A 27,828-nucleotide genomic window follows, 5' to 3' on the forward strand; every position below is an offset into this window, starting at 1 on the left:
AACAATGGTTGACACTGACAGTAGTTTTTGAACATATTTACAACACATTGATAAAATACACTTGGGTCTGATTTCACAAAGGTATCATATAAATTGAACTGTCGTAAAGTTACGAGTTATGACAATGGTAGTGCCACGATGTCTTTGTGTAACGGCCCAGACTACTATTCACGGATACACTTGCTGCATACAAGCTGTAGGATAATGACAACTACTGGTCCTAGTCGCTGACTTCATCATCAGCTTCTACTCGGGCACTCTTTATCACTGCGATGAATATCTCCATATATATCGATAATGTCTACTAATATATATATATAAATAACTTTTTGGTTTGTTGTTAAACGCCGCACTCTGCAATATTCCAGCTACATGACGGCGGTCTGTAAATCATCGAGTCTGGACCTGACAATCCAGTGATAGACAACATGAGCACTGATCCCCGCAATTGGGACCGATGACCTGCATCAACCAAGTCACCAAACCTGACGCCCCGATCCCGTTAGTCGCATTTTACGACAAGCAAACTCGCATTTTACGGCAAGCATGGGTTGCTGAAGACCTATTCTACCCCGGATCTTCACGAGCCAAAAGTCATCAGGAGATGACTCATCCCCCTGGCCCCTTCAACATCGAACGAACAAATCATCTGACTGTTACTTTAAGTCCATCTTGATGAGAGAATTTCTATGTAATCTGTCTGTATACAAGAGTAGTTATTGAGCTTTCAAAACAATACCATGCAATTGGGATTCGGAACTTTGTATTTCTATGTCATGTACACAGCACTACGAACAGAGTCAAAATCAAACTTGTTGCCATGGAAACAAAACATAAATTCTAAAAATCCCTAAATAGCAAAAGGCACCAGTTGACAACCTGGTCTTTGTGTATGCAAAGTTTCAAGAAAGAGTATTGATTAGTTTTAGAGATATGGTACGGACAAACACCACTATGAACATAGTCAAAGTCGTATTTGTTGCCATGGAAACAGGACACAATTATTTTAAATTCCTGAATATGCAAAGGTGCCACTTTAGACACCCCTTGATACAGATACAATAAATAATATTATTGGTATTTAGGCCAAACTAGAGGTATTTGTTGAATATACCAAGATGAGGTAAAATATAATAGAACACCACATCAATACTTGCTTTAATATCCTGATTGACTGTCAAATTATTTCATTATTTATTCCTGGACCAGCCATCTAAATGTGAATTAAATCTTTCCTATGATCCTGAACCTAAATTGTTCCCGCCAACGACTCATGGTCTATTTTCCTTCACTCAATCTCGCACAAGCAGGTTGGTCCACTGTTAGTGTCATTGGCTATCTCGGACAACAGGTACCAAGATGCCAAACACCATATTTCAGCTTAACACAAGGGTCTGGAAGAATCTCAGAACACAATATCTGAGAATAACCTAACGATCTGGAGGAACCAACATTGCAAAACGCCACGTGTCAGCTTGCCGTAAGGATCTGGAGGAACAAACATTGACATTGAAGAATGCCATATTTCATATTCACAAAAAGGAATCAGAGCTGTCGTAAGGGCAAGCAGCTGATAGTTTCTAGGTTGCCATTAATAGCATTCTTCCTGGATGTAGGTTGCCATTAGTTTGTGTCCATCTCCAGTGGTGGTTGCCGTTAATTGCATCCCTCTCCTTTGAGGGTTGCTGTTCATTGCACCCCTCTGGGATGTAGGTTGCCGTTAATTGCATCCCTCTTGGATTTAGGTTGCCGTTATTTGCATCTTTCTCGAATTTAGGTTGCTGTTAATTGCATCCTTCTCGGATTTAGGTTGATGTTAGGTGCATCCTTTTCCGATGAAGGTTGCCGTGAGGTAGTGTCTATCTCTTCTGTGCAGGTTGCACTGATTATGTCACTCTCTAATGCAAGTTGTGTCAAATGCATCTCTCTCCGATGCTGGTTGCAGTTAACTGCGTCCATCTCCTATGTAGGTTGCCGTTAGTTGCCTCCATCTCCTATGTAGGTTGCCGTTAGTTGCGCCCATCTCCTATGTAGGTTGCCATTAGTTGCGTCTATCTCCGATATAGGTTGCCATTAGTTACGTCCATCTCGTTCCTTCTCCTGTTGGTCCAGTTCATAAGCAGCCCGGTAGTAGACCACACCCTTGTCGTCACGGTACTGCAGACGGGGGTTGGGGTGTGTGTTGTTCATACTTCCCAGGGACGTGTACCTGAGGTGGATAATAATACAAATAAGGCCCGACTACTTATGTTTTCCTTGAACACATATGCCTACCGGTACTCTTCATTTTGCAAAATTTATGAAGAAATAATTCATAAAATATAAATGCTGGTTGAATTAAATTATGCTTACTGCAATCATGGAAAGTATGCCGTGGCAGACATAATGAGAGTATGGCCCATGAGAAGACACATGTCCCTAGTCATTGAGACCACAGTATGGCAGATAGGGTGGGGTGGGGTGTACGGGAGGGGTATGCCCCACGAGAAGACACACGTCCCTGATTATTGAGACTACAGTATGGCAGATGGGGTGGGGTGTATGGGAGGGGTATGGCCCACAAGGAGACACACATCCCTGGTTATTGAGACTACAGTATGACAGATGGGGTGGGGGGTATGTGAGGGGTATGTGAGGGGTATGGCCCACAAGAAGACACACATCCCTGGTCATTGTGACTACAGTATGGCAGATGGGGTGGGGGGTATGTGAGGGGTATGGCCCACATGAAGACACACAACCCTGGTTATTGAGACTACAGTATGGCAGATGGGGTGAGGTGTATGGGAGGGGTATGCCCCACAAGAAGACACACATCCCTGGTCATTGAGACTACAGTATGACAGATGGGGTGGGGGGTATGTGAGGGGTATGGCCCACATGAAGACACACAACCCGGGTTATTGAGACTACAGTATGGCAGATGGGGTGAGGTGTATGGGAGGGGTATGCCCCACAAGAAGACACACATCCCTGGTCATTGAGACTACAGTATGGCAGATGGGGTGGGAGGTATGTGAGGGGTATGGCCCACATGAAGACACACATCCCTGGTCATTGAGACTACAGTATGGCAGATGGGGTGAGGTGTATGGGAGGGGTATGCCCCACAAGAAGACACACGTCCCTGGTCATTGAGACTACAGTATGACAGATGGGGTGGGGTGAGGTGTATGGGAGGGGTATGCCCCACATGAAGACACACATCCCTGGTCATTGAGACTACAGTATGACAGATGGGGTGGGGGGTATGTGAGGGGTATGGCCCACATGAAGACACACAACCCGGGTTATTGAGACTACAGTATGGCAGATGGGGTGAGGTGTATGGGAGGGGTATGCCCCACAAGAAGACACACATCCCTGGTCATTGAGACTACAGTATGGCAGATGGGGTGGGAGGTATGTGAGGGGTATGGCCCACATGAAGACACACATCCCTGGTCATTGAGACTACAGTATGGCAGATGGGGTGAGGTGTATGGGAGGGGTATGCCCCACAAGAAGACACACATCCCTGGTCATTGAGACTACAGTATGGCAGATGGGGTGGGGGGTATGTGAGGGGTATGGCCCACATGAAGACACACATCCCTGGTCATTGAGACTACAGTATGGCAGATGGGGTGGGGTGTATGGGAGGCGTATGGCCCACAAGAAGACACACATCCATGGTCATTGAGACTACGGTATGCAGATGGGGTGAGGTGTATGGGAGGGGTATGCCCCACAAGAAGACACTCACCCCCGGTCATAGAGACTACAGTATGGCAGACAGAAGGAGCGCAGGAATGTCCACACATCACTGTACTGCCACTCTAACAACGGGTTAACTCTCATGAACTGTGGCCAGTCAGCGTCCGTCATGGAGAAAGACTCCAGGTGATCTGAAACATGTGCCAATGTTAGCATGAAGTCTGCAGTAACTTGCAACAATATGATTTCTAATCTCAGACACAAGTAATCTCATGTGGTCTCACACACGCAACAAAAGGTTAGAAAACTCAAAAACATTTGCTGACATGGGTTTTCACATGACAAATATGTGTTGTTACATAATTTCTCTACACATCTCTCAAATACCCACACCATTTTGTACCATACGTAAAATCATGTGATATCTACACAGTATGTTGTTAGTTGTAAACAAACAACACATGTCACCAACCATGCATGTTACAGGGGAAAACTACCTGCTACTAAAATAACAAGATATTGGAATATATTATTCCCTATAACAAAACACTTTCAGATACATTTTTTCACAATCCTTGCATCAAAGTTATACCACTGGGTAAGTTTAAACTGAGTCACTTATAGATCCAAGAAAATGTGTGTACAGCTGATTTCTGTTTCTGGCGTAGTTACAAGAAAAAAAACAGAGACAACTGTCAGTATTCCGATACTTTAACATACATGTAGGATAAATGCATTCATCTTTAAATAACAACATTAAATGTCATCAGTAATATTGTTACTATTTCTTCAAACTGTCCAAGAATATAACCCCGTGGTGACCCAACAACTTGGTTGTTGCTCAGTATATTGACCATTTGTTTGTCTAGGCTTGATTACTAACAGACTGCCTGAAAAACTGTGGATTGCAGTGTTAAACAACAAATAAACTTACCAGAATATGGATCGGTACGTCTCGTTCCCATGATGACGGCCTTGACCCTGGGATGCTGCTCTTGAAGTTCACTCATACAATTTTTTATTCTACCATCAAATCTTAGCATTTCTAAATTATATCTGAAACAAATATAATTATAACTTAAATTACATTGAATAATGACTTACATTCAGGATATTTGTTTTAACTGGTACGTATAGAGTGAGTGAGTGAGTGAGTGAGTGACTTAAAATTCGACATCACATTGGCACTATTTCAGTCATAATCTGATGAGAGAAAGTTACACACTAATAATAAATATATTCAGACTGTACAAAAACCAGTCCTGAAAGGACAGTATCTATAGATTATCACAGATTATATTTATAACTACATGTAGGTTGAGAACATTTAAAAGAATAAACTATCCATCAATAAGTCTTTAAAAGGCATTTAGAAGTGATACACATAAGGAAGAGGAACTTCTTTATTATGAGGAACACAACATTTCAGAATATATGCTTACTCCTTCATCAGGTGAATGACCTGATGGAAGGAGTAAGCATATACTCCGAAACATGTAACATCCATAAATTCTCATCCCTATATTCTTCAACAATCATGCATAATGATACATAGGGACTTGCATACTAACACATGGAAATAGTGAGTGAGTGAGTGAGTTGGGTTTAACGCCGCTTTTAACAGTATTCCAGTTATATCACGGCATGTCAGCTTATTGTGGGAGGAAAGCCCAAAGTGATGCAGGTCTCAGACTTTTACCATTTCGGTGAAACCCATGAGCACGGGTATGGTGCTGACAAACCCAGAAACATAATCGGGGCGAACCAGGATTCGAACCCACAATCATAGGTTTCTGGCGTGCCCAAGGGTCACAACTCTACACAGCGAATTGCGGCGCCTTAGACGACTGGGCCCCTGTGACCACCACATGGAAGTAACACTCACCTGTCTCTAGACACCTGTATAAACTCTTCAACTTCAGGGAATGGAAGCTTACTTCGGATGTACAGGGCATTCAGTTTGGTTGTGGAATCAGGGTACATTCTGACAAAGAGTAGGATAAATCTGTGATGAAAGTATTCAAATGTTTGTTTGTTTGTTGTTTAACGCCGCACTCAGCAATATTCCAGCTATATGACAGCTTTCTGTAATTAACTGAGTCTGGACCAGACAATCCAGTGTTTGACATCATGAGCATCAATCTACGCAATTGGGATACGATGACATTCATGAACCAAGTCAGCATGACTGACCACCCGATCCTGTTAGTCGCCTCTTACAACAAGCATGGGTTGCTGAAGACCTATTCTAACATGGGTCTTCGCAGGTCGCATTAAAATGTACACTATCAAACATCACAGCGTGTCCAGCTCCATACTGTTTGTTTCTTGTTAAACGCCACAGTTGTATTTCATATGTATCACAACAGTCTGTCGGTAATCATATATAAAAATTATATCCATTGGGGTCATATGAGGATAAGAAATGTAAATATCAAATATCAATATAAATATTTACAAGTTTTGGCAGCTTTGGAGATATAAATTGCGAAACAATTTTGCAACAGCACTATCCCAGCAGGATCCTCTGAGGCTTGGAACCTTTTCCACAAATTGGATTTGGCCGAAATATGTCCAAATTGTTACCTTGTTTCATTTTGTTGCTGAATGTACATCTGACTGCACTTTGTAACGTTAGGACAGAACAGGCTGACTAGGGTTAGAGTAGCTTCCCTTTGATAAAGGGCAGTTACTCTAGTGGACACAATGATGGATTGCCGCGACAGGTAAGGAGAAACAACTTGTGTAGGCAATTGTTGTTTTGCATGTAGTTACATCACTGAATAAGAAACAGGTTTCAGTTTGAACTATATTGGCTAATGTTACTGTCCAGCTGACACATCACTTACCTTCTGACGTAATATATATTAATGTGCAACATTCCAGGAAAAATTGATGGTGAGAGATGGGAAATGATTTGAGCACAGAATTGAAGAATGACCTTATATGATAAAGAGGTTATCACGCTTGTGCATTTGGGGATGGTAAATATCCTGTATTAGGAATAGAAGAAGAAGAAGAAGAAGAAGGAGAAGAAGAAGAAGGAGGAGAAGGAGAAGAAAAAGAAGAAAAAGGAGAAGGAGAAGAAGAAGAAGAACTTTTATTTGTATGAATGCCTCGGGCCCATAAACAATTACAGTGCCCAATATACCAATTGTTGACAGATGCAACGGTAAAGTAACGTGACACATGACTTATGTCATAATTGAATTGTACTACTTGTTCTTTTTGCATAAGCGTAATATAGGAAATGTGATAAACTCTTTAAGACTGCTTCATTGTTATTACACATAATAGATTTGAAATGGTTCAAGGTAGGATATCGGCAAAGTTTTTGGAATAAACACTATGTATTTAGCTTGCAAAGGCTCGCTAAATACAATGTTTATTTCTAATACAGGATACTTACCATCCCCAAACACACTCACGTGATAACCTCTATATATCTTATAAAAGTGGGAGCTTACAGTCTTAGATTCAAAGGCATAATTATTTCTAACTTTCCGTTTGTTTCTAGTTATGCAAATATTATTTTATGCAGATTTATGGAAGTGAATATTATTTTATGCACATCTCAGCAATATGACATCTGGCTAAATCACATCAATACCACGTCTTGCTTCACACCTTTTATCCATGTAGGGAAAAGAACCTGGAACCTTCGTCATGACAAACCTACACTTGAACCACACGGCTACTGCAGTTCCCAGTTTGAGAGTGGTGTACTTACTTCTTGACAACAGCGTGACACAGGTGGAGCAGAGCTGTGCAGTCCTTCCCTCCATTGAAACCAACACAAATCTCCTCTAGGCTGAAACAGAATGCAAATACCAAGAGATCATGAAAGGGATCAAGGTCTAAAAACACAGATCTTACACAGACTTTTTCTACCTACATTAGGGCTGGTAGGAGTCCAGATTAACTACCCCAGTTCCCACACCCCTATTACCAACCCTACCCGGGTACCCACTGTTGGTTTCAAAAGATAGGTACAAAATGTCAGATTAGTAAATATTTTGACCGTAGCCCTGGCAAAATGTATTTAGATAAACATATTTATAAAACGATCTGGTCATGCATATACACTGAAGTTGACTGAACTTTTATCTTTTATCAGCTGGTACAGAAGAGTAACAAGTGTGTGTAATCCACATTTCAACTGAAGAAGATTGTACGGCAGAAACTTACGGGTATTTTTGCAGACCTTCTTCGATGACCTTGACGGCATGTCGGACGTTGTTGGCGTATACAGTGTCTTCAGTCGACTCCACCAGTGTGTACAACTGCTTCATCGCAGCAGACACTGGGTCTTTCTCATACATCACCACACTGTCTGAAAATGCATTCATAGCAATATTGAATATTATTCCAATGGCAATATCTCCCCTGCAATCAGTCACATTCAATCTACAGCTGCACACTCAGAACATCCCTGCTACATGCTCCTTAAAGGGTAGGAGCAACTGATTAAGCTGCCATTGTGTTTAATGTTATTCCTGCATTCTGATTAGCTGAACTGGTCACGTGTTATTGCATTTCCCAATGAATGTAAAAGGGCCACACCCACTGAAGCGGACTACTTTTATTACTACGGAATGTCGGGGAATCCCAATACTACAGTCTGCTCACGTGTATCGTCATACACAGGACATTTAGCAGAATTCATGCATCTTCATTGTCCAAACTACCTTTTGAGACCAAATCCCGAGAAGGAATTAAACAGCAAACTTTTTTCTGCTTGCCTGGGTTCCACAAATGTCAGGTCTTCAAGTTTCATTCTAACCCGCATTTTTCCAACTGTCTCTTCCCTTTCTCAGGGAACTCATGCTTGAATATGTCGGTATTTTCATATTACTGTAGTCATGACGGAGTAACTATAGTATGAAACAATTGGGCAGTCCTCGAAATTGTGCCAAATTGGTTGGGATATCAAAGCTAATTGCAAACCTTTCTCTCATCATATTAACCTCTGCTTCCCTTTTTCTGGTCATTAAACGAGCAGTAATGTATTTTTGAAGGTGTACTATCTTGTGTCGATACTGAAAAAAAAATGTTTTGTGTATCGTAGACGCTTGAAAACGAAAGATGCAGCTATACTTAGAACATTAAATTTACTTCCAGTGACATTGTCCTATTGTTCTCCATAAATGGGGATGTCATGAAATCCCCTCGCGTTTCTATGCACAAGTTCTGGTGATCACGACATAACATGTGAATGTCCTTCGCCAGAGATTTATTTTGCATTTGAGCACTGAGTAGACATGGAAATGTGTGGGATCATGTAACATCAAATAACAAACGTCTTCTATATGTTTCAGTGGATTGAACGTGCAACCTTTGTATCTGTAGTCTATGAGTGAATCACAAGGCTAAAGAGACGCTGGTAAAATCTCATAGTTTTTTTCATTTCAACTAATTGTCATACCTAACTGAGTCATACAAAAAACATTTGGTCAAAAGTTTCTTTATTTCTTCTAATTTAAGGGGATTTTTGTTGGCTGGTCTCATACCCGGATAAAATAATAAACAGATGGCCTAACTGAGAATATCATTATCATATTAATGTGTTATATTATTTCAATCACCAAACCTACATCATAAGGTATCCATTTTTCATTATGTTTGTAAACAAACTCATGAATGAGTGAATGAATAAATACCAGTGAATAAATAAATAACCTGGTACCAGAAAGGTCAAAGTTCATGTATCAGCCTATCAAATTCCATGCAACTAAAATGACACGCACATTTCATAGCAGTTTGTTAGCTTACCTGTTTACACAGTACTATGTTGCTAATAATGTATGTTATCACATGGTAATTCTGTACCAGGATTTGCATTTTCGTATATTTTGTATGTTATCACATCGTAATTCTATACCAGGATTGGCATTGTAATATATTTTGTATGTTATTACAAAGCACTTCTGTACAGATATTTGCATGACATGATGTATTGTATGGTATCAAACAGGTTCAGTTTCACAATACTGAGATAGCGTTCTAGATAGGAACTAAACATGAACTTTCATTAGATTGTAATGGAAGCTCATAAGTGAACAAGGTAGATAAAAAGAAACAACAGCTGGTTTGACTCTGTAATACCATTATGCCTTGACATAGCGTATTCTGTAACAGACAACTAATGGGAAATATGGTATGCAGTATTCTGTAACAGACAACTAATGGGAAATATGGTATGCAGTATTCTGTAACAGACAACTAATGGGAAATATGGTATGCAGTATTCTGTAACGGACACCTTATGGGGAATATGGTATACAGTATTCTGTAACAGACAACTAATGGGAAATATGGCATGCAGTATTCTGTAACAGACAATTAATGGGAAATATGGTATTCAGTATTCTGTAACAGACACCTTACGGGGAATATGGTAAACAGTATTCTGTAACAGACAACTAATGGGAAATATGGTATGCAGTATTCTGTAACAGATGCCTAACAGGAAATATGGTATTCAGTATTCTGTAACAGACACCTTACGGGGAATATGGTATACAGTATTCTGTAACAGACAACTAATGGGAAATATGGTATGCAGTATTCTGTAACAGATGCCTAAAAGGAAATATGGTATTCAGTATTCTGTAACAGACACCTTACGGGGAATATGATATACAGTATTCTGTAACAGACAACTAATGGGAAATATGGTATGCAGTATTCTGTAACAGATACCTAAAAGGAAATATGGTATTCAGTATTCTGTAACAGACACCTTACGGGGAATATGGTATAAAGTATACTGTAACAGACAACTAATGGGAAATATGGTATGCAGTATTCTGTAACAGACAACTAATGGGAAATATGGTATGCAGTATTCTATAACAGACACCTTACGGGGAATATGGAATACAGTATTCTGTCACAGACAACTAATGGGAAATATGGTATGCAGTATTCTGTTACAGATACCTAAAGGGAAACACAACATACCTTTCTCTGCAATAATATACTTTAAAGGGGAAATATGGCATACATTATTCTGTAGTATGAAAAGGTCAGTATGATACATCATGTATATCATATCCCGGAATGGCTATCTCAAAATATCAGGGATGAAAATAAAAAATTACTCTATTATGGCCTACATATCTTGATAATGTTTTAGCTTTCCAAATTTGTCTTTCATTTCACTGATAGCTGGAGCAACAAAACAAAAACGGCGTAAGTGCCTTGTTAACATTACTGATATTGAATACATTAATCCTAACTTACCTCTGAATTGAAAAAAATAAGGTATTTAGTTAATAAATGATGAATTTCCCAATTAGCCTGCCACATACTTGAAACTTGAAATCATCCCTGTTGTCGTCATGGAACACAATTATTCAAGATTGTGACATGAATTTAAAACAGGAGTTACCTGCCACATGTCATACACAGTCAACAGCCTGAATATCACCACCTTCCCAGGACTTCCTTCACAGGACCCGACATCTACATTCAAGGACGTTCACAAACGTCACCCTTCAAGCCTCAGCCTCCACCAAGTCATGTCATGTCATGTCATGCCACGTCGTGTAGAATAGCCATGTTGTGTGTGTCATGCAAAGATATGAACGGTCTCTCTCTCATAATGAGTTGACAGAAATTAACCCCTCCCTGTCCTGCTTTACACAGACATCAGCCAATAAGAGCTGGTAGCTGGGAGAGGGTTAACTTCCTCATCTGGAAGACGTTCCTGCATGTTATTTACAGCCCATACACCCGTGTGCGTGTTATATCTATAAATAGTGAGGGGTGTGATCCCGGTAGCACACTGTATATCCTTGAATAAGACCAATATCATTTTTTAATTGGAATAATCCTTTGACACAGTGCATATTTGTGGTTGGAATTTATCCTTTTCATGCGAGGTGTTTGCACCTAATTCTTAATCATAATTTTGTTCCAAAGGTCTCTTTTTGATGTTTTTAGGAAACAGATTAAAGAATTCAATTTTTGTATAAAGCCTTTTTGATCCTTTCAGCCATATCCCCCTCAACACTAAGACAAAACATACTCTACTTCTCCCACACTGTTAACACACACTCTTCATCTTCATGGAAACAAAAATTCAATGATATTCCTCTTTATAGAATTATGAATAAACATCATGAGAAGTTGACATTTTTAATAAAATATAAAAAAATCACTATCTTACACAGACATGTTTTCAGACGTCAGATAAAAATATAAATCCATAAGTTTGGGGTGAGTGGAAAGAGTTAATATGTCTGTAATTTTTCAAGCGAAAAAATATACTTTTCAATCTAACAGTCCAAGTCACTCAATCAACATAGTTGTATCCTGAAAATAAACAAGCAGTCACATGCAATCAGTGCAAAGTAGGGAGTCACTTGACCAATAATCTATGTGGATGTCGACACATTTCTTGATCCTACTTTGACCTTTAGAACACCTTCCGTGCCCCACTCAGAACATCAATGAGGTGACTTCCTTCAGTAGCATACATCTTCCTGAGGTAAGGGAGTTAACTGACTTAAAGTCCAGTTTCCACCCTTGCCGAACTAGGCTGGCATTTCTGGGCTTGATCGTAGCGCCACCAGTTGCTATTACGAGTGATGTCCTTTCTATGACCCTCCTATTGACCAATCAGATTCCACCTCTCATATCACTTGCATTTGCTCCAAACAAAATGGCGTGCCCAGTGAAGACGATCTGATCAATAATCAAGATCTATATTGTAATAAAATGAGTCTTACCTCGCGAAGTGCATCAAATCACTTGAGCACCTTGATTAAAGACGGTAAAATATGTTAATGCCCAGTTGACGGTACACATGCTTTGCAAATCCTACAGCTAACCGAAATCTGCACATTGCAATCCAAGTTGTTTACAAACCGGATGTCTAGTTCATTACACAATTTTGATTGGACTATGCAGACTCATCAGTCCACCCAAAATGTAACACCATAATTCAAGCCTAGTTAGTCAAGGGTGGAAAATGGACTTTTATAGTCTGTTAACTCCCTTACCTTGGAAAGAGGGTAGCGTATGACACAGGTAAAAGGTCCATATGATAACAAGACTACCAGTACTGTGCATGTGTCTGATGGCTGACATAGTTCATGAATCATACTGTGAGTGAGTGAGTGAGTGAGTATGGTTTTACACCGCTTTTAGCAATATTCCAGCAATATCACGGCGGGGGACACCAGAAATGGGCTTCACACATTGTACCCATGTCGGGAATTGAATCATACTTTGCAATAAGCATGTTCATTGATCATCCAAACTTGGCTTCCGCAGGAGATCTTGCTGGGGTCAGATCAAGTGTTACTTCCTAGGACATGTCAACAATGACATTGCATCACAATGCTTTTCAGACCATTATGACCTCATCAGTTACCATGACATCACAATCATAATCAGCCCCTTGTTAGACTTACTTTCTACACTAAAGACTCTGCTTATTTATCATGTTCATGCACCCAGAGTTGTTTATTCTCCTGCAGTGTTTTATTGTACGATAAACAACGACCATGAGTTGTTTATTTCTTAGATCAATATTACGTACAGCCTCTAAGGATGTTAACAAAATGTACAAGCTTTAAAATTATTTACCCATATTTAAATAATGACTCCCTGAATATAATCCGACTCGGTAATGTTGGACAAGTCCATTTTATGAACAGGGTGGGTAAATTTGGTCTTTCCCGCATAATCTCACAATCCTCACATCTATTATCTGTACCTTTTTACCCTAATACCGATTGTCATTTTTCTCCCACTTTTGGATGCAATTGTTCGGCCATTGTGTTTATCAACGGTGCAAGGCTACATCTACGAGGAAAAAGTCACCAGACACCTCCCTCTCAACAATAACTTTATCCAATATACGATGTCAGCAAGTTGCGAGCACATGTTCGAATCTCCAGAAATAATGTCATGACAGAGCAATGTTTTATTGTGAAATAAACCATGCTTTGGTTTTCATTGTTCTATGTGGTTTATCGTGTAGCTATCTTATATTACTGATTACAAACTAAAAACTTTGGAAGAATAATTTTGGATAATAAATAGAATCTCACCCTTGTGATATACAGAGAATCTCATCCGAGTGTCTGTTAATATCAAATTTATCAACATGAGTCGATAACATTTAAAACTCATTCCAAATCATTCTTCCAACTTTGTAAGGATGTAAACTGTAAGAATCAGCGTCTGGAGGGGATGCAGAACAGCTAACTAGCTGCCCTGTAAAACATAGCGATGCAATTTGATTGTAGCCACATTTCCTATGAGATAACGCTTAATTTCAACCAGGCAAGATCTGTGGAAGCCAGGTTTGGACTATAAATGAAACATATCAACACAAAAGTTTAACATGTTTGAAACTCCAAGGGATCCTCAGAGTTTTAGTGAGTCTGTGTGTGTTTATATCCCATGTGTTGTCAAGATCATCTGTGTGAAAGTACATGTATTTCCTGCTTCATACACAAACACCTTCACAAGTTGCTAGAACATTGATAATCAGTGAGGCACTGGGATTTTACTGTGCTGTTATTATTTTCACAGCGTCATTTCACTCAATTTAGAAGTTTATTATAATAACATCATAACAAACCAGCAATGGCTTTGTCTTTTGATCTACAGATTCACGAATATTCTCCATTGTGCAGTTGACAGCGTGAATGTATCGCAATGTTGAGAAACCCATCTGTCCTGCATTATAGATACTGTAAATCTTGAAATTAACACGAGCATGAATTAAATGCGAAAAATGAGAGTGGTCTTTGCTCGCATTTTTAAACATCGCATTTATATCAACAATAAGACATTTTGGATAGCAAAAATACCAACTTAGCTGTACGCTGATGTATTCCACACCACTGTTTATTGAGCAGCACTTGTATATAAAGTATATAAACAATGTCATTCAAACACTAATTACGTCCTGTGAATTGTCACTGCTGGGGTCAAGACAAGAGTTCTACTCACTTATGTCATCACTGATCACACCTGCAAGTCCAGACAGACACCACCCTTTGTTCTTTGCGACCGCGCAAAGGCCGATACGAGCCAGGGCGCATGTATTGTTTTTGCGGAAGTACTTTACTCAGCGCAAATAAGCGGTGCTATTTGGTGTATGATTGGATTAATGTAAGGTTGGATTAAGGTGAGGATTATAAACCTGACTGAGGACAGCTTTAGATAGAAATCAACTGATGCTTGAGAGGAGGGGGTGTCGCATTCATATTGAGTCGCATTTTTGGCTAGGGTCCAGTAGTCAAATTCTTTTGGAGACGCATTGTAACGATTTACAGTATACACATGCTGCCTGTTATCTGACAAAACAATACCATATTGCATTACGATAAAACATAATAACCTCACTGTTTGTTTCTACGTATTTTGACATCACTTGTATGGAAGCAGAAAAAGGGCTCACCATACAACTGATTATCGCCTGATATGATAGACTGTTTCATTTGTTTAATAACACAAAGCACTCACCACAAATACCAAGGAACAATACACATACTTTACTAAGGGTTATTTACAAAACAAGATTCTCAATGGGACGATAAACCCTGTTGAGAATATTCCATGTCCACATCAATACACATAATGCACCTGTATAAACATATGTATTGTCCTATATAATGCAATATACAAAATATTAATTTATTAATTAGATGTGTGTCAATATGTACCTGATATGGGATCTTTAATTAGACATATGCCTTGTCCTGGGTATGTCAGAATAACTGCAGGGAATATTGTCTAATAAAAGACTTCAAATGTAACCATGGTAATTGCGAGTAAAGTATTTATTTTGTGAACATCTGTGCAAAGATATCAGCTTTTAAACACAAGGGTAATCCAAGCTAAAACATCATATAAAAAAGAATCCCTATCCATATATTATAAAGGGGTTGCAATGCAATGACTGTTAACGACCGTCCTGTGTACATGACGTAAGTTAGACCTCATTTTTGCATCTTTCGCATGCTTTCACACGTGTAAATGTTAATAATCTGTCTTTATACATAAAAAGGTGTTGCTGTGCAATGACTGTTAACAACCATCCTGTGTACATGACGTAAGTAAGACCTCATTTCTGCATCTTTCACATCCTAATGTAAATGTAAATAATCTGTCTTTATACATAAAAAGGTGTTGCCGTGCAATGACTGTCAAGAACCATCCTCTGTGACAACAGCTTCAGTCTTTCACGTATCTACTCATTCTTGGCTGTCTACACATATCTTTAAGGGGGCGGTCACGTAGCCTAGTGGTTAAAGAGTTCACTCGTCACGTAGAACACCCGGGTTCGATTCCCGACATGGGTACAATGTGTGAAGCCCATTTCTGGTGTCCCCCGCCGTGATATTGCTGGAATATTGCTAAAAGCAGCGTAAACCCAAACTCACTCACTCTTAAAGGTGTAGCAATACAATGACTGTCAAGGAGCATTCTTTTTAAGAAACATTTTCTGTATCAGAAATTATTCAGATTTTATGGGTGAGTGGGTGAGTGTGTGAGTTGATGTTGTTCTGCAATATTCCAGCTGTGTCAAGGTGGCTTGTAAATAGTTAGGAATGGACCAGACAAACCAGTGACTGAAAGCATGAGCAAAGGGCCATGCCATCTGCCAAGTCCCTGTAAATGATAAGGAACAGACCAGACAAACTAGTGATTGAAAGCATGAGCAAAGGGCCATGCCATCTGCAAAGTCCCTGAGTCTGAACATGCAATCCAGTTGGCTCTTACTGGAGTGAGTGAGTGAGTGAGTGAGTGAGTGAGTGAGTCGGTGGGTGAGTGAGTCGGTGGGTGGGTGAGTCGGTGGGTGGGTGTTTTGAGTGAGTGAGTGAGTGAGTGAGTGAGTGAGTGAGTGAGTGAGTGAGTGAGTGAGCGAGTGCGGTGGATCCAGGATTCAAACAACAACCAGCAGTTCCTGGCAAGGCAAAGTGATGCAACTCTTCACAGCAATAAGCTCTTGATAACCTACCTTGTGGCAGGCTCTCCTTCAGATAGTCACACGCCTGTCTGAGTTTGTCTGCATCTAGAGACTCCAGCGTCAGCCTCACTTTGTAGTAACTGGAAGGTAATATCTGCTTTATTAACATGCATGTGGACGTCATGGATGTCGACACCACGTAAATATAGTGTCAATGTAAGAGAATAACCAGACTAGACTTTCTGCTGAAACAGATTCCACTTGGCGTAAAGGTCAAATAGCTGTGGTATTTATAGGAATGGACCACTGCTCGTGAAGGGTAAGCATGTCCTGCCCTACCAGTAGCATTTGCCATTCATTGGGACCGCCTTCGTGGTCTTGTGATAGAGCGTCCGCCTGGAGAGCGGATGGTATGGAGTTCGATCCCCGGCCGCGTCATACCAAAAGACGTTAAAAGATGGTACTTGTTGTTAACCTGTTATTAAGGTGCTAAAACAAGGACTGGTCGGCTGGTAGTCAGTATACAGTGTCTGTGTGGGGTATTCATGTTAAACTGCGGCATTGTATCTCAGTGAGCTAGCACTATAAAACGGCATCAGTTCGGACTAGTACAAAGCAGCTACACTCACACACACGTAAATGCACGTCGCTATATAAGTGCAATAATTTTGGACGTGACGTTAAACCCCATTTCACCTGACCTCACCTCAGCATTCATTGAGTTTGCATAAAAAAGTAAGTATTTATTGCCTGACGCAGCACAGCAGTACTCCTGCCATGTGACATCTTCCCGAGGCAAGAGAGTTAACTGTCTTTAAAAGTCCAGTTTCCTCCCTTGCCGAACTAGGCTGGAATTCCTGGGCTCTATCGTAGCGCCACCAGTGGCTATTGCGAGTTATGTCTTTTCTATGCCTCTCCTACTGACCAATCAGATTCAACCTCTCATATCACTTGCATTTGGTTCAAACAAAATGGTGGTGCCCAGTCAAGACGATCTGTTCGATAATCAAGATCTATATTGTGATAAAACAAGTTTTACATCGCGAAGTGCATCAAATCACGTGAGCATTTTGATTAAAAACAGGAAAAGATTTTGAAAATATCTGTTGACAACGAGTTAGCGGTGCACATGCTTTGCAAATGCTGAAGTCAACCGAAATCTGAGTGACACTTTACGAACCGGATTTCGATTTCAGTGCGCGATTTTGATTGGACTATGCATAGACTCGTTAGTCCTGCCAAAATGTAACTCAATAATTCCAGCCTAGTTCGGCAAGGGTGGAAACTGAACTTTTATAGTCAGTTAACTCACTTGCCTCGGGAAGATGACCATGTGACGTCAGCCTGTAAACAACACTGTGACATGAGCAAACCACTACTGATTTTGTTGAAACAAATCAAAACGGTATGTTAATTTTGAAGTACGTCTGCTGTGTACAAGTGCAGAGATATTGCTGCTTATAAGCAAAGAAAACCGTTAAGAAATATATTCATTTTGCAACACAGTGGGGCGCAGTTTTAAAGTCTCGGCCCCAACAGTTCTTTTGTAGTTGACTCAGCGTAGATAAATGTTACAGAGCTTATGATGAAACTCCGGTACTTCAGTCCACCAGCAGAAACATCCACCCAGTTCATGTAAATAAAAATTGTCAATGCAAGAGAATAACCAGCCTAGATTTTCTGCCAAAACTAAAAATACCTTATGTCCATGGTCTGTGACTTGTTCAATGTCTATTTGTATTGTATGCCAATAAGACCAGTAAAAACTGGGTGCAGAGCTATAGATAATCAGCGTATTTGCATAAAATACCCCCCAAAAATATTCAAAACCCAATTACTTTCAATTAACTTGCATACAGAAATGCATGCATTAAATGAAAAACTCAAATGTATAAAAACAGCGTAAATACCCAATGAAGCTTTTTCAGCATGGGTACAAAGAAGCTAATTTCCGAAACTGAATTACGAGCTAATTTACTTTCCAAGTCAAGCCTTTATATTTAACGTTATATACATCTAAAACATTTTTCCATTTTTTTAAATCTTAAAATGTGCACTAATTTTGGAAAAACCCAATAGAGTGATGAATAGAGGAGGGAAAAAATATTGGTTACCAAATGAAAAATGTAATGACCCAATTGAAACAGAAAGCTTAAAGTAGACTCAACTCAATTGCTCAAAAGGTTATCTGGAGCTCATTAATGACAGAAATACACAAGGAATGAAAGTTTCTGTCAGCGTTCTCATTCAAATATTTTCCTGATAAATAGTGAGGAAAACCAAACAGGAATAATTCGAACATAAGGAGGAACAGACAGGTCAAAGTTCAGCTCCGTCAGTCTGGCAATTTCAGAGGACAAGAAGTGAAAGTCAAATCGGCATTTTGAGAGAATTTATGAACATGGTCAAAACAAGGCACAGATTTAAAATTTGCTGAGACCATTTTGTCAAAAATGGCCATGAATAGATTTTTCAATATGGCTGCTGTTCGTCATGTGCTGAATCATCTTCATTGTTCCATTGGTTCCTGATATAACACAAAATTATGTAAAAGTCGATCTAGGCTGAAATTTTGAGTTACATTTTGGCTGGATCAACAAGTCTATGCATAGTCCAATCAAGATCACAAAACAAACTCGACACCTGGTTCGTAAACAATATGGTTTTCAATATGCATATTTCCTTCAACTGCAGGATTAGCAAAGCATGTGTGCCATCAACTGGATGCTGACAGATATTTTCCAAATCTGTTCATGTTTTCAATCAAGGTGCTCAAATGATTTGATGCACTTTGGGAGGGAAGACCCATTTTATAATAATATAGATCTTGATTATAAATCAGATGGTCTTGACGTGGCGTTCCCTTGTTTCCAGTAAATGCAAGTGATATGAGAGGCGGAATCTGATTAATAGGAGGGACATAGCAGGGACATAAATCTGGTGATGCAATGATCGAGCCACGAAGTTCAGCAAGGATGGAAACTGGACTTTTGTAGTCAGTTAACCCCCTTTACTCAGAAAGATGATCACTAATCGACCACTCACCACCTCTACCATCAACCAACAACTCATCAACCCCTCCTCAATCAACCAGTCACTCACAAACACCAACAACCTCCCCCATCACCCAATCATTTACTGACCACCCATCACCTCCTCATCACCCAATCACTCATCCACCACCTTCCCCATCACCCAATCACTCATCCATCACCTCCTCATCACCCAATTACTCATCAACCACCTCCTCCATCACCCAATCACTCACCAACCACCCACCACCTCCCCATCACGCAATCACTCACCAACCAACTCCCCCATCACCCAATCATTTACTGACCACCCACCACCTCCCCATCACGCAATCACTCACCAACCAACTCCCCCATCACCCAATCATTTACTGACCACCCACCACCTCCCCATCACCCAATCACTCACCAACCACCCACCACCTCCCCATCACGCAATCACTCACCAACCAACTCCCCATCACCCAATCACTCACCAACCACCAACCAACTCCCCATCACCCAATCACTCACCGACCACCAACCAACTCCCCATCACCCAATCACTCACCGACCATCCACCACCTCCTCCATCACCCAATCACTCACCGACCATTCACCACCTCCTCCATCACCCAATCACTCACCGACCACCCACCACCTCCCCATCACGCAATCACTTACCAACCAACTCCCCATCACCCAATCACTCACCGACCACCAACCAACTCCCCATCACCCAATCACTCACCGACCACCAACCAACTCCCCATCACCCAATCACTCACCGACCATCCACCACCTCCTCCATCACCCAATCACTCACCGACCATCCACCACCTCCTCCATCACCCAATCACTCACCGACCATCCACCACCTCCTCCATCACCCAATCACTCACCGACCACCCACCAACTCCCCCATCACCCAATCACTCACCGACCACCCACCACCTCCCCATCACGCAATCACTCACCAACCAACTCCCCCATCACCCAATCACTCACCGACCACCAACCAACTCCCCATCACCCATTCATTCACCAACCAACTCCCCATCACTCACCAGCCACCAACCACCTCCCCATCACCCAATCATTCACCCACCACCTCCCCATCACCCAATCATTCACCCACCACCTCCCCATCACCCAATCACTCACCCACCACCTCCCCATCACCCAATCATTCACCCACCACCTCCCCATCACCCAATCATTCACCCACCACCTCCCCATCACCCAATCACTCACCAACCACCTCCCCATCACCCAATCACTCACCCACCACCTCCCCATCACCCAATCATTCACCCACCACCTCCCCATCACCCAATCACTCACCGTCCACATTCCCATCACCCAATCACCCCTTCCCTCCGCTATCCCCAGCTCACCTGTTGTGTGCCACAGGGTACGACCCCAGCAAGACGTGTTTCCGGAATTTCTCGTCCACCTGGTTGAGGACTGTGGCAACTGACATTTCATCCCGGTTGACATAGACATCCTGGGTGTGGAACTCTACCCCAGGGTTCATGAACAACTCTTTCTGGAATATTGAGAACATTTCTCTTAGATATATTCAGGGATTACATCAGTCTGATGAATGTTACAAATATCTGCCATCTTAAAGGCCCTCTCCACTCCATATACCTCCAACATATTAAAGGCCCTTTCCACTCTAAATACCCTTACATGTTAAAGGCCCTCTCCACTCGACATACCTCCAACATGTTTAAGGCCCTATCCATTCGACATACCCTTACATATTAAAGGCCCTCTCCACTTGATATACACTAACATATTTAAGGCCCTCAACACTTGATATATGCTTACATATCTAAGGCCCTCTCCACTCGATATACGCTTACATATTTAAAGGCCCTCTCCACTCCACATACCCTATCAACTGCGCATACCTCTAACATATTCAACACCCTCTCCACTCTACCTCCAACATATTAAAGGCCCTCTCCAGTTGAGCTGGGACACCAGGGAACATATGTACGTTCTTCACTGATACCAGGGGGTACAAGGCCTTCTTGCCAGTGTTTTTGTTGACTCCATACTTCAAGGTAGCAGACTTGGGGATCTGAAGAAGTGGTAAACAATCACAAATGAAATGTGGTATATCATCTCCACGACTATTCAGAAGAGACAATTTTCAGTTATGGGCAAGAGAGTTTTGCTTGTCACCACTTTGAACAGTATTGCAGTTATATCATGGCGTGTCAGTTTGATGAAGGATTGGTTGGTTTGTTCCTTGTTTACCGCCGCACTCAGCAATATTCCAGCTATATGATGGCTGTCTGTAAATAATCGAGTCTGGACCAGACAATCCAGTGATCAATATCATGAGCATCAATCCACACAATTGGGATCGATGACACGCATCAAGAAAGTCAGCGAGCCTGACCACCCGATCATGTTAGTAGCCTCTTACGACAAGCATAGTCGCCTTTTACGGCAAGCATGGGTTGCTGAAGACCTATTCCATCCCGGATCTTCACAGGTCTTTGATGAAGGAAGAAAGATTGAAGTGATGCAGCAGAGCAGTCATATAGACTTGTTCCTAGCTCTCCTTGTTCTGTGGCATCTTTATTAGATCATGAGCAATTAATCCATGACCAATTTCAGTTAATCTAATTATAGCTAATCATTGTGCTGAGAATGCACTTTTGTTTCCTGGAGTGCAGGGAAAAGGTAACATATGTCGTCATGGTCATAGTTTGAAATTTTATTTCAAGTCATAATGAAGGATTACAAAATGTGCAACTACATTTGGTGGCCCCTTTAACATAACTGAATCTTTCTAAATTTCCACCTACAAATGCCATCTTCATCTTGGGAGAAGTGAGGTCCTCGGTTCCGAAGTATCCCTTTATCAGCTCCACCAACTGCGGGTGTGGGTAGGTCTCCTCACTGAATGCCTTCGCCACACCTACAGCACAGGACAGGTGTTGATACAGTCAAGTCCCATTAATCCGACATGGTTGGTTGCATATGATTATGTCGGATTAATAAGGTTAACATTTGTGATAGAAAATTAGACAACTACATGATAGATAATGATACAAACACGTTGTAATTATGAGATTTCCTCAGAGGTAGTAGCGAGAACTTGTATCTGATTATAATGAGTGAGTGAGTGAGTGAGTATGGTTTTACGCCGCTTTTAGCAATATTCCAGCAATATCACGGCGGGGGGACACCAGAAATGGGCTTCACACATTGTACCCATGTCGGGAATCGAACCCGGGTCTTCTGCGTGACGAGCGAACGCTTTAACCACTAGGCTACCCGACCGCCCGTATCTGATTATAAAAAGATTGAGGTAATCTAAGCATGTGATTCATCCTGTTTTCTTTATTCAATGCACTAATTATTTATTGTTAGCAAGTTTTTCTCCACTGTCGTTGTAATATGCAGCTACAAGCCGACTCGTCTTGCATCAAAACACGGGATGTGTAATCGCAAGGCAGATGACCACAGAATACGCTGATCATGGTGTCCGATTAACAAGACTGATAAAAGAGAGATTTCAGTAATTTGTTGGAGTGCGAGACTAAACAACACTGTTTTTATCGGTTCATATCAATAGTGTTGGATAAAGCCGATTGTTGGATTAACGACCGTCTGATTAACAAGACTTGACTGTATAGCCAGAAGGCTCTGCAGTACGGCTGCAATGATTCACCGACACCAACAATATCATCGATGCTAAGGTACAAACAGTACTTGAATCATCAGTTTGTGGGATCATGATACGCTATAAATAGACCAGAAACTGATAGAATTACCTCCTGCAATGACAGAAGTAACAAAGCACACCTTGTAAGCATGGCAGAACACAAGGACATGCCTGCTATTAAACTATTACCGTATTCGCCGTAATAAGCGCCCCGCTCTAATAAGCGCCCATGGCGATATTTGCTAATATATTAGCAAGTGAAGAATCCCAATTAGCAACCCTTCCGATTGATCAATTCAATGTACACAAGACTTATTCATTTGTGTATAATACGCACTCGTGTGTTATATGCACCCTTAATTATGGGCAATTAAATTCTGGAAAAATATATCTGTCGTATATAAACAGTCAGGCCGTCAGCATTAACCAGGAAATTTATCTTTCAACCAAAATAACATTCTTATAAGGGCCCCATATTTCTAATTTTGAGTGTGCCCTGGGCGCTTATTACGTCGAATACGGTACATGTAATAACCATCCTTTCATATAAAACTGTTTTGTTCTTGTTTTTATCGTTAACAAATTTTTGTTTTTGAGATAAGTAAATAAATGAATCCAGAAGTATGAGAGTTATTCTTTTTTCTTGATTTCATCATTTTTTACTATTTGTTGGTGTATCGTCATAGCACTGGTCTTTTCAGTCTGTATCATGATACAAATTGTATCGCAAGATACCAGCAATACTCTGTAGCTCACCTGTACCACCAGGCATCATATTGGAAATCACAAGACAGGATAAAGTCCCTTTTACCCCGCTGGATATCCTAAATAATATAACTCTGAAAATTTGAAATGCTGGCATGAAAACAATCTGATATATTCAAGATGGTGACAACTACTCTGTTTTCTTGTTTACACTTGCAAGTTTTGGACATGTGGCATGACCTCCAACAGAAGTAGGCTAAAAGAAGTGAAAAGGGCAGATCTTGATGAGAAAATCTAACCGGGAGCATGTTCATGAGCTTTATCTACATCAATTTCACAACATTTTCATTTTCACTATCACTCTCTTTAACAATTGGCTTACATACACAGAAAGGATTAAATGTCACAAAAATTCATGAATAAATAACCTTGCTTTAAATATTTTGTTTAACCTAGCCCTGGTTGGTAAAGGCTCCCATTACTTTCTACAGTGCAGTTAAATTGTTATAAAATATTGTTTAAAATGGTTTTCAATTTTTTTCTTCATCTTGGTCAGTATGTGCAATAAAACAATACAGTAAAAAACATTACGGATTATTTGTTATGTATTATTATTTGATCTGAATATCTTACCAATGCTATGTGTGCAGTGATAGTTAAGCTTGTGTCCTTGTTTAACCTACTGTAACCCAATTTTCAAGTTAACCAGTGTATGCACAATTTTTGTGGTGAATACGTAATTTTGAATGTGGCACAATTAAACATGTTAAAGTTAGCACTTTTCTGACTTAATTTTTTCTGTCATTTTCAGCTGAAAATCTGGAAAACCCAATCGAGCATGGTGTTCAGAAACTAAAATAGTGCAGTGTTTATTATTTACATTTGGAACTGGTCTTTTAAGTTCATTTTCAGGATACAGAAATCGGGGATGCTGTTCCGATTGCTTCACTCACTCATACCAAGAGTTAAGAAGCCTTGATGCAGATTGGTTGATCAGAAAGTTCACCTTCTGCGAAGTGGTTGTGAGATCTTCATGCAGAGACGTATCATAAAAAAGTATAAGATCTGATTATAAGGAGATCGCCATAAACCAGTTTGCAGACAGAGTCCTGCCTGGGACATGTCCCTGCATGAGGCTTACTTTCCAGTGTCTTGTCATCATGTGTTGGGCCGATCCCCCCCGATGTGATGACGTGGGTATAGGCACTGGAGAAATTAGCAACCTCCTTAGCAATGGTATCTTTGTCATCGCCAATCACAGAGATCTGCAATCAAGATAGTGAAGATGTAACCTTGACCTTACCGGTGTGCCTTGAGACGCAGGTGCATGCAGTGCCTTAGAATTGGAGTGAGTGAGTGAGTGAATTAGTGAGTTGGGTTAAATGCTGCTTTGAATAACATTTCAGTTATATCACAGTCTGTCAACTTGATGTAGGGGAAAAGCCTGAAGTCTTAGGGTCTTTTGCAATACATCGCAAAGTGTTCATTTTGCCTTATATATTTAGGTTGTGGGTCATGTTCAAATGACATACACTAGAATTTCATTCCTCTATGGTGGCCATTTTGGATTCAGTGGCCATATTGGATTGTTACGGGTGGCCCCATGTCTGAAAATATTTGGTATGTCATAACCTACAACTGTGCAAAGTTTCGTGTTTTTATCTTTATCTGTCAAGAACAGCTGCACTATAACACCAGTCTTAAGCTTTTCTAAACATCAATATATATTTTCTCTTTACCCCAACCTAAAACCTCTCTTTAACATCTGTATAAAGCTTTCCTTTACACCAGTCTGAGGCTTCTCTTTCAGGAAGTCTTAAGCTTTCCTTAATATACATCTAAACCATCAGTACATAGCTTCTCTTTACAGCATTCTAAAACTTCTCTTTATGTAAAGTCTAAAGCTTCTCTTCACATCATTCTAATACTTCTCTTTACGTAAAGTCTAAAGCTTTTCTTAACATTCTACTAAAATTTCTATTTACATCAGGCCAAGCTTCTCCTTACATAAGTAAAAGTTTGGAAGTTTCATTGTTAACAGTTCCACATGTGGTCTGCAGTTCTGGACAGAGGGGTGCACTGATATCCCCTGATTTGGAGATCCCTTTGGGGGGGGCACACTTTGGGGATTCCTTAGTTCTAAAGGATAAATCCTACTGGACAGTTACAAGATCGACTGACTAAAACTATCAACTATAGTGCTGCAGATGTGGACAGACCCCATCAGGAGGTTATCCTACGTAGCCCGTTCTTTGCTTTGCTTGCTATGCAGACAGATGATCCGCATTTTGTGATTAGCATGTGCTTCTTGCATGTACTGGGGGGCACGGGTGGCCTAGTCGTCTCAGGCGTCGCAATTTGCAGTGCAACATACCAAAGTGGTAAACGTCTAAGACCTGCATCCCTTTAGGCTTTTCTCCCACATAAAGCTGACACGCTGTGTTATTACTGGAACACTGTTAAAATCAGCGTTAAATACAACTCACTCAATTTGCAGGAGAGAGTAACCACAAACACAAGATAACTGCTTACATATGTAACTTTGCTATGCATTCATTCATGTGATCAAATTACCTAAAAATTATACCACAAAAAATTGTTTTCTGTAAAAACTTCATTCATCCACTTCTTATACATTAAAACAACACTGGCCGATCAAATATAATGATAACTATACGATGCTTGAAGTGAAACATTTACTCCTACCCTTTTCACTGTGACCCCGAGGCTGAAGAGATGCTTGCAGATAAAGTGTGAATTGGTATCAGCTGTTTGCCCTTTCAGAATCTCATCACCAATGACTGGAATATTAATTATTATCTCATGGATCAATGATGAATTGTGCAAAATCACGTGTTTAACAAAATTGGCAAAAATAGAGAAAAACTCGGTGCTGTTTCTATATTTTTAAATCTAGAATAAAGCGACAAAAAAGTCACTTACAAATTTTAATCTTTCACAAACAAGAATATCATTTGCTCAAACTCAAAGTAAGAGCGAAAGGTGCAAAATGACCTTCGACCCTCTTGTACCTATGTCTTACCAATGATTCCAGCTGTGCTCTGTGATCTGTCGTCCATCTTTATGATATGATTGAGAACTGTGCTTAATCTGTGAGAGTGTCGAGATGATGTCATGCGTAGAGGAAGTTTGTACAGAAATACAGCCATCACATGTTGTTCACAACGACCCCTCTGACACCAATTATTGTCAGGAATATCCCTCAGCCTCGCTTTCAAAAGGGAATCCCCAGACCTTCACCTTTACGAAGTCAGCCGCAGACGCCACTCGGATCTGCTCGGCTTTTTCCGCAACCTACATAACATTAGACTGTGTGAGTTCAATATACAAATGTACCAGTATTTGAGTCAATCAAAATGTTTGTGTAGAATTACTTTTTATGCTAAATTTTCAATGTTTGCATAATCTGTAAAACTAATAAATGAATTAAATAAGAAATTCACAAGTTGGAAAAGTATATGAACAAGTTCAAAGAAAGAAATTTGTCGGCTAAAGTCAGAGTATTTGTTATTCTTTAAACATATTATACAAATTTGGAACATTTCATTCAGAATAAGTAACGGTCGCGATCAATATGCCGAAGACGCTGAAGTAGTGGCGATAGTAGTAGGACAAAAAAAATAGTGAAATGGTTTTTATAACATGTGTGTGATTCGGGTGCATTAGATGTATATAAATCATGTTATAGTTTTTCTTCTGAAAATGCTTTCCAATATATGAGTGCGTTCGTTGAAACTTTATTTACTGAAGATAGGTATTCTGTCGGG

At 40.4% G+C, this 27,828-nt stretch overlaps 1 protein-coding gene across 1 annotated transcript; it reads right to left on the reverse strand.

Moving 5' to 3' along the window:
* Positions 1-27,246, reverse strand: LOC139461730 (FAD synthase-like). The gene is made up of 13 exons (XM_071243186.1): positions 27,084-27,246; positions 26,747-26,841; positions 25,182-25,305; positions 22,473-22,585; positions 21,596-21,736; positions 21,042-21,193; positions 16,685-16,773; positions 7,885-8,029; positions 7,427-7,507; positions 5,582-5,680; positions 4,631-4,752; positions 3,746-3,887; positions 1-2,209 (listed from the first exon to the last, which is right to left on the reverse strand). Exons 1-13 carry the CDS (start codon positions 27,208-27,210, stop codon positions 2,074-2,076), a joined length of 1,566 nt encoding a protein of 521 aa, XP_071099287.1. The 5' UTR covers positions 27,211-27,246; the 3' UTR covers positions 1-2,073.
* Positions 27,247-27,828: the final 582 nt, after the last annotated feature.

Source organism: Haliotis cracherodii, unplaced genomic scaffold (genome assembly GCF_022045235.1).
Source record: "Haliotis cracherodii isolate W230 unplaced genomic scaffold, xgHalCrac1.p SCAF_15, whole genome shotgun sequence".
NCBI classification, from domain to species: Eukaryota; Metazoa; Mollusca; class Gastropoda; order Lepetellida; family Haliotidae; genus Haliotis; species Haliotis cracherodii.

Coding starts and splice junctions, on each gene's coding strand:
- LOC139461730 (XM_071243186.1), bottom strand. CDS start 27,210: ATGGCTGTATTTCTGTACAAACTTCCTCTACGCATGACATCATCTCGA. Junction 7,508..7,884: donor GAAGGTCTGCAAAAATACCC/GTAAGTTTCTGC, acceptor ATTCTGTTTCAG/CCTAGAGGAGATTTGTGTTG. Junction 2,210..3,745: donor TGTAGTCTCTATGACCGGGG/GTGAGTGTCTTC, acceptor TATCCACCTCAG/GTACACGTCCCTGGGAAGTA.